Source organism: Vanellus vanellus (assembly GCF_965231255.1).
Source record: "Vanellus vanellus genome assembly, chromosome: 2".
NCBI classification, from domain to species: domain Eukaryota; kingdom Metazoa; phylum Chordata; class Aves; order Charadriiformes; family Charadriidae; genus Vanellus; species Vanellus vanellus.
In genome coordinates, this window is record NC_138906.1 from 73774690 (window position 1) to 73785616 (window position 10927).

The 10927-nt window shown below is 42.2% G+C and overlaps 1 protein-coding gene across 1 annotated transcript; it reads right to left on the reverse strand.

Moving 5' to 3' along the window:
* Positions 1-636: 636 nt before the first annotated feature.
* SMIM13 (small integral membrane protein 13) lies at positions 637-9917 on the reverse strand. The gene is made up of 2 exons (XM_082479917.1): positions 9796-9917; positions 637-869 (listed from the first exon to the last, which is right to left on the reverse strand). The coding sequence occupies exons 1-2, from the start codon at positions 9869-9871 to the stop codon at positions 676-678; spliced, it is 270 nt and encodes an 89-aa protein (XP_082336043.1). The 5' UTR covers positions 9872-9917; the 3' UTR covers positions 637-675.
* Between the last annotated feature and the right edge of the window lie 1010 nt (positions 9918-10927).

A 10927-nucleotide genomic window follows, 5' to 3' on the forward strand; every position in this document is an offset into this window, starting at 1 on the left:
ACCCTTCTTATGCCAAACCCAAGAAAACAGGTCTTACCACCTGATTCCTTTTCTTGTCTTTTTTTTTTTAAAAAAGGAGATAATAAAAACCTCCAAATCGTGTGCATCTAATATTGATTTTTCATATTTCATTTATACTTTATATATATAAGAACATAACTAAAATTTCACTTTAGAATACTTTCTAAAGCAGGATATTCTTTCAAACATTTTAAGTTCACAAGCCTTCTCACGGTTGAAGAAAAAAAAAATATACTCATATATAGCTAAGGAAATAAAACTCAATTTCACTATATGCAGTTACAGTGCTGTAAAGAAAAAATAATTTAGAAACCATTTCAAATCTGAAATGTTTACTATCTTCAGACTAATGCAAAGGCTAAGCCTATGGTCCAGGACCTGTTTTAAATCTGTGTGCAGAGACAGGAGCTACAGCAGCTCAGCATTTTTCTGATGAAGCTTTCTCTCCACCCCTCCTTTCTTTCAGTATTCTATGACTTGCTGCTGAAGCCCTCCCTGAACCTCTACCGAAGTAGCATACATTGGCAGTTCAGAAGGTCCACAGGTATTAATATTACCTCTTAAGTCAGTTTTTCAATAAGATCAAGCCACTGAACAACAGTGCAGAGGTGCTTAACCATTCATAGTTCATAGTCAGAAGTTCAACAGAGTACTTTAAGTTGTGTCTTCTGTAGGTGCCCTTCGCTGTCGAGCGAATTTCTGTCTACCTCTCTGAGGCGAGGGTGGAGTCTCCTGTTCAGCTTCAGTCTCTGAAGGCTCGTTGTCTCCCTGTTGGGACCCCGTATCACCTATCAATTCTCTCAGGAATTTGAATTTAGACAAAAACAATTGCCAGACCACGTACCAGCCTGCAGGAGAAAGAAAAAAGGTACTGCTTAGTTACTTCATACAAATTGATAGTCAGGCAAAGTACACCAGGTAAGGTAAGTGAGAAAAAAATTTCATCAGCTCCCATTCCCTAATTGCCAACTCTCAACCCCAACACCCCTCTGCAACACATCCACTCTTTTCTACAGTCCTATAAATACCAATTCGACTTGATAAAGTTTGTCCTCATCCGGAAACAAACATTTAAGCTCCAGGCAAGGACCTAAGCATTCCAATTTGTACTGCCACAGCAAGCAGCAGGTGGGTGATCACCATTGCACAGATAAAGGTTTTAACTGTCAGGAGAAAAGGAATTTCTGTGGTTATATGTAAAAACAAGAGCTCAGGATTCGTTACACAGGCACTGTAAAAAGGTAGCACTAGGGTTTCTACCCTCATTCGGCAAACACATAATTCTGAAAACCTCCTTTTAAAAGCTGCATTACATAATCACTATTAAGCACACTTGTGGAGATCTTGAAATTAATACCATGTTTTATAATAAATCCTGTTCTGAAATGCAGAAGGTCTTCCTTATTATGTTCACTAATAGACCACATCCCCCAAATACAAGGTGTTCCTTCACCATGCCGAAACCCCATTAAAGTGAAATTAACATTCTCTGGTAAATTTGTTGTTTGCTCCACTGCAAAAATATTCTGGGTCCCAAAACTATGCAAATAAAGAGTTGAGATGGTCACATTTCTAGAGTATCTCTTGAAAAAAATATTGAAGATCCAGCTCCTCTTCTCTGTTGTATTTCTGTATAACAGGTAGCCAAGGATTTTAAAAAAGCAGATCTAAATCTATCTCAACTGAAACCAGAATCTTTCTTTTAAAAGACCTTCCTTATCTAAGCATTTAGGTCAAGAGAGACTGGAGTTTACCCAACTGAGAACGAGCGATATCCCTTTTCCTCTAGGTAACTAGTCAAGTTTCACCATACATAGAACAGGAACGTAACTTCTCTGTGAAATACACAGTTAAGCAGCATAAAATTTAAACAGCTATTTGAAAATATATGCTACATAAGCATCACTTGCAACACCAAAAACCATCTGTCTTGTGTAAAGCTATAAATTAATATTCCCATTCTCTGTTCAGAAGGTCTTGCTATCCAAGCCTAAACTGCTGACCTGTGCAAACATTAAGAGCACAGTTTCACAGAGCGAGGGAAACCTATCCCCTCAATTACAAAGCTGTCAGCAAACAGAATTCTGAGCACGGACAACAGGGGCGTATTGGGCAGGGAAAGAAACACTAACAAGTAGGAATTGTGTAACCACAGCACCACTATTTTTCTTCCTCTTCTGTAATCAGAGTCATGCCAACGCTAGTAGGCCATTGCTTAGGATGAAACAAGATCCCACCCTTCACTCTCTCGTGGAATACTTTTCACATCCTGCAGACTTTTAATTGCCATAACTTCTCTGCTGCTGAGGAGATTTGGAGGAAAGCTTTTATATGACAGTCTTTTATGATCTAAATTAATTCCTAAAGCCTACACCAAGCATTTCCTTTTCCATGAATACCTAAACCTTTAAGTGACTTGTGATTAAATTGAATCTGACATCCCACAAATCATTAAATCCCCCTGCACCTAGAAAAAAAAAAAAAAAAACCACACACACAACTCAATGGTAGATGTCTAGTTTTGGTGTCTTTTTTCTTTCATATCTACAGGTAAAAACTGAAGTAGCTACTTTTTGAAAGTTTTGTCCACTGAGGAGTATTTCAGGTCTCTGGGACCAACAATGCTTTGTGTCTTCTGAAGATGGTAAATCAATCCATTCTTCTCATGGGTTTAAGCCTCATTAAAGAGTAATCAAATTTCTAAAACCCATGCTCATTTCTAGTCCACACGGGAAAGAAAATGCATGAAATATTGCAAGTGAATATAAGAGACTTGCAATAACTGAGACCTATGCAGAATATTACAAGCCTTTTTTAAAATGTCTTCTACTCCACAATTTGTTGGCAGAGACAAAATTGGGGACACTAGACTTAGAAGTGCATGAAAAGCACGCGGTGTATGGTCTGCTTAAGCATATGTGTGTGGGGAAGAAATCTCAGCTACAGATTGTTTTGTTGGGTTTTTTGTTTAAGTTTGGTTTTTGTGTGGTTAGTTGGTTGTTTGGGTTTTTTTGTTTAAAATCCTACCTAAAACACCTGCAAATTGAATTACCGTGAAACAGACATTTCTTCCAGAGAACACTCAGGGGAGGGGGTGTGTGCAGAAATATTCATGGCCATCCCAAAAGAGAGTTACAGGGCATTTTACAGAAGCATAACTTGAATATATTTGGTACAATATTCCATTAAGTGAGGTATTTCAACTTGGGCTAGATAAAGCAGACCACATGCTTCCTCTATCGCTGCAAAAAGAATCTATCACTTAACACACAGAATTAATATTTTTGGCAAGGAGAAATAAATACTAAAGAACATTCACAGTTCATTTGCAGACACTCTCAAAAAAAGCAACATTTATTTTCTTCTATATTTGGATTGAGTTAGAGCACAATAATCTGAGTATCCAAAATACTGACCACCATAAACAGACTTTAGTACTCTCTAGCTCAAGAGGACAAAGATGTCTTGTTGGTTGATTATTTACAGTCTGGTTATAGTCAACAAACAACCAGACCAATGATAATAGACAGATGAAACAAACCACAATACAGTGCACTGAAAAGAAAATTACAACAGGCTTACCCAATGATAACAGTGGGAGGATACCCAGGCTTGAAAACTAGTTTCAAAACCTCCTAAGATCTCCGAGCCTGTGCCAGCGACATTTAGGTATAAGGTAATCAAAGTAGAAAGATTTCTTTCTTTCACTTGCTCTAGTGCAGAGCCAGCGTGGATGGGAAGTTAAAAAAAATAATTCCCAAAACAAACACACTTGTCTGAATCAAGTTAAGATTACCTCTTCAGATGATACTCCCTGTCACCTCACTGTTACTAAACACTTAAATAAGAATTTCCTTGGAAACAACCAGACTATTAAAGAATAAGTTATTTTGGGTAAGAGAAACTCTCTCCAGCAACAATATCAACAAAACACAGCATTAAACGAAACCACAAGCAGACAAAGCCTGGAGGCAGAGTCACAATACTGAGTTCCTTCTGAATCAGAAGACAATGCATTTTCTATTCATTTTGCAGCCTCTTAAGAACATTGCAAAATGGTAACACCTGACATCATACCATTCTGAAGAACTGTAAGTTACATAATAGCGTATTTTTAAAAATAAAGTAACTGTAAAGTAAAATACACAAAAGAGGAAAATGGGCATTTCTGTGTATTCTTGTCTTTATGCAGCTCAGTTTAGCTTTGCAAAGATTTTGATGTAGAGCTCTTCCTGGACAGGTAACTGACACCACCAGTTTGCTTCTTAAACGCTTCCAGTTTGTTCAGGCAAGCCACTCTCAAAGAAATCCTACTGGTTTAACTTCACCACACACAAAATATTTGATTTGAATCAGTCTTTCAGTGCTTACTTTATTTTCTTTAGCCATTTGATTTACCTTCTCAAATCATTCTTAGCTCAATTGAACCTGTGGAAGTCAAACAGTATACTCACAATAAATCCTCATAAACAAGCAGTGATGATATGCAGACTATAATATATATGACATTTCTACATTACTGAGTGAAAGAAGTTGCCTCTCAAAGAAGCAAGCCAGATCCAACAGTACATCATCATAATGCAAAGCAGGGGCTCCAGCTCTTGGCATAGCAGATTCCTGACTTTCTCTGGATTCAGGTAATCCTGTCTACCACCAACAGACAGTATTCCACACTTAGGTAAAATAGCAGCTCCCACCCTTGCAGAGTTTAGTACTCACTAAAAGCTGGGAGCTGCTGTCTCATTTAAAATGCCACAGCCAGGTGCCATCCAAAGACATTTGGCATTGTGCCATCAATATATCAACCACTCTTATAAAACATGAAGCAATGTGTTTGTGAAGGTGGGACCATGAGTCAAAGCCTCTTTTACTGACTCATACATAGATGTATGTAACATCTATGCAATATCAGGATGTTAAACAGATATTATGATTAGGCTATGTTTCATCAAAAGCTACATTTTCTGTTACTTCCCATACTAGCTCTTAGCTCTTTGTAAAGAGGAAAGAAACAAAGTGATCTGACTAAAACATCATTCCCCCTCAAGAAGTGAGGGGTACAAGTCTCAGGTCCATGTATTTCATTCACCTTATACTGGCCTGTACGCAAAAGCTAACAGAGGGAGGGTTTTCTTTGTTGGAGCACATTTCCCTCTTCTACTTGAATCACGAAGAGCAAACAAATAAAAAAAAACCCACAGGGCTAATACGGAGTACTGGGGTAAAGCAACCTGAATTTTCTTACATGAAATACAAATGAAACCAAGAAAGGAAGGCAGGTGATGCAGTAATGGTGCAAGACAGAGTCTGAAGACCTGGCATCTATTTCTGACCCTTCTGTGGACTTTTGTGCAGTCTTGCAAGATCATTTTACCTCTGTGTCCCTACTGATTTCAAAATAGGATGTTCCTACTGCAGCACATGAAGACTAATTTAGAACTGGGTTATTACGAAGGTGAATGTTGCCTGTATTTCTGTGATGGGCACTTCAGCATTTGAAATCCCAAGCAGCTATAGCTGGGGGGGGGGGGGGGGGGGGGGGGGGAGGAGGAGGAGAGTACAGGGCTCTAAATATGAACCTGAGATTTTGGAGAACAGGGTTCTACTGAGCTCTGTGTCAGTTTCATTCCATGACCACAGACAAGTCACTTTAATGCTGTGCCGTTTCAGATGTAGATAACGGACTGTGGGTAGCTTTGCTATGGAGAAGATCAGACTGAAAGAAGCATGCACTACTCTGATAATGGAATAACAGAAGGCATCAGGTGACACAGTGCTTGGTTCTGCACAGCTCCATAAACCCAGTCCCACTTACCACAACACTGTACCAAGCATGCTGCTTGCTGACTGATCACAAGGAAACTCTCTTTCTTCCACTCTCCCATTTATAACAGTTTCAAAACTCAACCTCAAATTTAAGGGTATGTTCTCTTTATTGATGGTCTAATCAGCATGACTTCCCTCACCTTTTGAGGTATTCTACAAGACCCACTCATTTAAGATAGTCACAGAGCTGTTTCAACAAAGCATTAAAGAGCAGTTATTCAGGTAGAATTTAAGGCTCAAATATTTTCCCACCTGCAACTGAATTCCAACTTGTGAAGCAAACCACACTTGTTTAAGCACGTTGAGTTATACCATTTTTGGTTTAAGGTCACATCTCTCAAACCACATCTCATTAGCCTCTCTTGCAAATGAGATGAATGCTTCCATCTGTTCCACTGAAGGCACTTCTGCAATTTCACATGGCTCCATGCATTGGGAAAATAAAACTAATATACAGCAGTAAGCAGTACTAGAGTTCACCTTGGCTGGTATTTTATCTCATTCTAAATCCTTGACGATGCATGAATTCCTCCCATCTACAGGGGAACATGGAATACACAAAAGCAGCAAAAAGACCACCAGACAGAAACCAGAGAAAGGAAATCAGAAAAGGGATTGAGGGGGAAGTGGAAGCAAGTTACCTTAGTCCCACTTTTAAAAGAGCAACTGAAAAATTGCTATGATTACAGTCCCTCAATGGTTTCTATGTCAGATGTGACCAGTTTACAAATAGAGATGTTGCTAGCTGCAACCCTTCTCTGCTTCCTAACAAATTCAATTTCAACAAATTCGTTGAAAGTAGCAGTTGCAGGCTTCCAGAAACATTTAAAAGAAAAAGAAATCAGGTCATTCATTCGAAGTACTTTTATAGACATAAATGCCTAATTCCGGCATAAACATTTGCTTTTCACATGGCTGAAGAACTGGTCCAAATAACTTTCGATAGTTTGTGCTTTGAATTTTGTCTATTCACTTTAGAGAAAAGATAAAACTACATTCCTACCCCCCCATTGTTTAATTTTTGATAGCACTTATCACATAATATTTGTGATAAGCAGCAGAAATCCATGTGATCCTAGGATGTCTCCTGGATAATTAAGTCTATCCTCTGCCAGCTTTCATACCATGAGTCCTTTTATAAGCCACTCAAAATCCAAGTTACAGCTCTTTAGGCTCTTGACCCTGTAAGTCCTTTTCATAAGGCTGTTTCAGTATCTCTCATCAGATGGCTGTAAAACACTCTTATCATCAGATTAATTTTACTCAAGATTATATCCAGCTATTCTTGTGTCAGGTTTGTCCATTAATTTGTATGTCTCACTTGCTGGCATTCATTCATATAGTGTCATCATAGCACTCAGTCTCCCCGGGGAGTCTAACAGGCTGTAAAGACTAGAGATCTGTAGGTAAGAAGATGGGTAAGAAACTGCCTATCATGGGCACAGATAATTAAATTGGAAGTAGCTTGTACTCTTTTTTTTTTTTTTTCAAGTAGTGGTCTTGACACTGTTTTGCTTAAATATTTTCCATTACTAATCATTGCACAAGAACTAGAAGTGTACCATTGTTAATTAATAAATGCTGTATGATTGAAAAAAGTCAATACAAATACTGTAAATCATTATCAAGTCCTATTGAGTCACATCTAACAGGGTAACAGTTCAAATCCCGCCCCCCCCAAAAAACAGCAAGTGTGTCAGCTTCCTGCATTCAGTACTTTTGAAACCTAGGTGACTTTTAGCAATCATTTTATAAGCTTTGATACTGTTCAAAGTAAAATACAATGAAGGATTCGAAGCAAAGTATTCATTGAATCCAAGCTGAATGTACAATACAGAACTCCAAACTGCTAAGTATTGATAAGCCACTTAAAAATAGTCATTTATTAAATACTTTTACTCTCCTTAAGCAAGAAAGCACTAGAGAGATGTTTAAGTTCGCAGGCAAAGTTAAAGAGGATCCTTAGCATTTCAATTCCGCTTGTCGCATACAGACAAAAGCTGAAAGGCCTGGAGAACATGATCCTCGTTTCTGATTTTGAACAGCACATTGCAAAATCATTTTAATCTTTCAGCAAGAAAGTAAGCAAATATCTTCTACACATACTCTGAAAACATCAAAAACCTAGCAAGTATCATGTTTCACGTTCTAAAAGATGAAAAGCTGGCCAGACAACACCTAATGAGCATATAGGAACTTGAAGAAAAAAAACACTCTAAATATCCACTAAGGTCACTGTTCAGTCTGTAACAATGGACAGCACAGAACACACAGGAAAAAAGCACAAGACCAGCAAAAGTATACAAGGTGCACCCTCACGTACTCTTACAGTCCCAGTTACCTGTATTTCAGAAATTTCCTTACCTGAGTATTAGTACTATGGCTTAAAGATGTTGACCTTTCTTCTATGAATTTTAAATGACAAGTTTCAGCATCCAAAATATTCTTTGTTAATGTTAAAGAACTTACAATGTATTTCCCCACTGTGTAAAAGAAAATTTTTTGTTTTAAGCCTGTTGCTTAATCATTTACCTTTAGGTACTCCAGTTCCTCTATAACAATGAAGTTTCACAACCGTTCCCAGTTCACTTTTTTCATTCTGCTCAGTTTTATAACCATAACCCTCCCTCTAGCTACCTGTTTTCCAGGCTAGACAGATCTAACCTATTTAGAATTTCTTCATACAGAAATCATTACATAGCTCTCGCCATCCTATCTTTTTAAAAAGAAACCAGGACTATTTTTTTTAATAGCACTTTAATAAGAAAATACACTGTTTGAGACACAGGCACATGGTAGATTCCTGTAGCAACGTACCATTTTCTATTTTACTTTAAACTTCTAATGTTTGATTTGCCTATTTGCTTGCTACAAAGCATTAAAAAGATATTTTGAATAAGTGTTTGCAATTACTGCAGCTAATCAGTTCTTTGGGATAATAAAAGCTCAGTTTGAAGCCATTTTCTCGACATAAATTATGCATGCATAATTTCCACACTTTTTATGTGCATTACTCCATAACTGTTAATACTGGATTTCACCTCCCATTTTATTATCCAGTCCCTTGATATTGCAAAAGTCTTTTCACAATGCTCTGCCATTTTGACCACACTTAATTTTTTTTTTAAGTGTTAAATGTCAGCTAACTCTTCACTTTGCTTCTTTGGTTTTCAAAAGTCAGTTATAAATCCACCAGGCATTTGCTTTCTATTTTGCAAGACTTTCACCACAGGCTATGGCATAGTTCGAGGTTGGTGGTGGTGGTTTTTCAGGTCTGTGGTGTTTTTTTTTTTTTTTTTTTTTTCCTTTTTTTTTTTTTTTTTTTTTTTTTTTTAAGAGCTCGAAGTTGATCACAACACCCACAGGCACTACACAGCTGACTCCTTCCAAGAACTCCAACAGACCTGCAAGTCCTGCCTCCCATTGAAATAACCGTTCTCTCTACATAAAAACAAATGCAAGTCTTGGATCCACAGAAGGGGACAAAAAAAAAAAAAAAACCCATCCAAGAGCTGCTCTCAAGTCTATTCTAGCAAACAGATGTCAAAAGCTCAGGGGCACCAGTAGGAAGTTTACTTCCGTTCACTGGTGCTTCAGACCCATGCAGAGGTGCAGAAAGTGACTGCTCAGTAGTCCATTCACTACAAAGGCTGTCAGCTACAGATTAGTCACCGAATTAAACTCTGGAAGCATTTCAAGGCTCAAAATTATTTGGAAACAAAGAGAAGGGGGCGCTGTGAACCACACACGCTCCCCTACGCCCCGGGGCACGATGCCCTTTCGTTTCCTTCAGTCAATCTGAGCAAAGAGGAACCACCAGAGATTGAGAAAGCGGGGGGGTAAGGGCGGGGGGACGGGGAACGGGGACACGGGCACTGCACACCGAAGCCGGGCCAGCCCTTCCGCACCTCCTCGCCCCCACCGGCGAGGGGAGCGGGCGGGACTCACCGCACAGCATGAAGAGCAGCACGCAGGCCAGGGTGGCCACGATCACCAGCAAGGTCAGCCCGATGCTCTGCCACATGGCGCCGGCCGCTTCCCCCCCGCCGCCGGCAACAGCAGCAGAGGGGGCCCCTCCTCGAAGACGCCTCCTCGCCGCTCGGCCGGGCTGGGCCGAGCTCCACCGGCGACCGTCAGGGCCCGCTCAGCCCGGCGGGAGGGGCGCCAGGCGCGGTCGGGGCCCGGCCGACCCCTCGGCGGGTCACCCCGCAGCGGGCCCCCCCCTCAGGCGCCGCGGGGGCTGAGGTGAGGGCAAAGGCCCGCCGGCAGCTACAGGGAAGAGGAGGCCGCGCTTCGCATCGCTGCCCGCTGATCCCCGGGGAAGGGAAGGGGCAGCTCCGCGGCCCAGCCGGGAGGGCGAGGTGAGCCGGGAGAACGCGGGCTGAGCCGCCGGCAGCGGCGCCCACCCCGTCCCCTCCCGCCGCTTAACAGCCCGGCGTGAAGAACGGCGGCTGAGAGGCGGGGGTGGACCTTCAAGCGCGTCGCGGTGACGCAGGGCGCCGCGCCGCGCATGCTGGGAGCTGTAGTTCGCCTCCCGCCGGAGCGGGCGGGCGCCCACCCCCCACCAGGGGACAACAAGTCCCAGCGTGCCCCGCGCCGCCCCCTGGCGGCGCCAAACGGCGCCCGGGTCAGCTGTTGCCCCTCGCGCTGGGCCTCCCGCCCCCGTCCCAGAGGGAGGCTGAGGGGTTGGGGGCTGTGGCTCCTCCGGAGCGGGCCCGGCCGCCCGGGGAACGGCTGACCGTCGCAGTAGCGTCGTTCCCGGGGCAGGACAGGCAGCGCTGAGTGAAGGCGGGCTGGGATGGGCTGGGCAGGGGGCCGGCCGGGGGCCGCGGCCTGTAACGGCTGCGTGAGGCAGAGGGGGAGAGAGGGGGTCAGCCGGTGTGGTAGAATACTGGGACGACCGTGGCTGAAGCCCTGAGCAGAAGAGCAGCACTGTAGGACGGGTGGCTCCTTCCGCAGTGCTGTAGGTCACTCGTAAGGATGGGGCAACCCGATCTCTGGTTCCTCTTTGTTCCTCTTGTCCTTGCTCCCCCACTGCTTGATCAATAAGGGGACAGCAGGGCTACCAGGCCTTAGCCGG

Bases quoted from the DNA above. Each gene is read 5' to 3' on its own strand.
- SMIM13 (XM_082479917.1), bottom strand. From the start codon at position 9,871: ATGTGGCAGAGCATCGGGCTGACCTTGCTGGTGATCGTGGCCACCCTG. The intron at 870-9,795 runs GTGAGTCCCGCC...TTTCTCCTGCAG, and splicing joins GCTGCTCTTCATGCTGTGCG to GCTGGTACGTGGTCTGGCAA.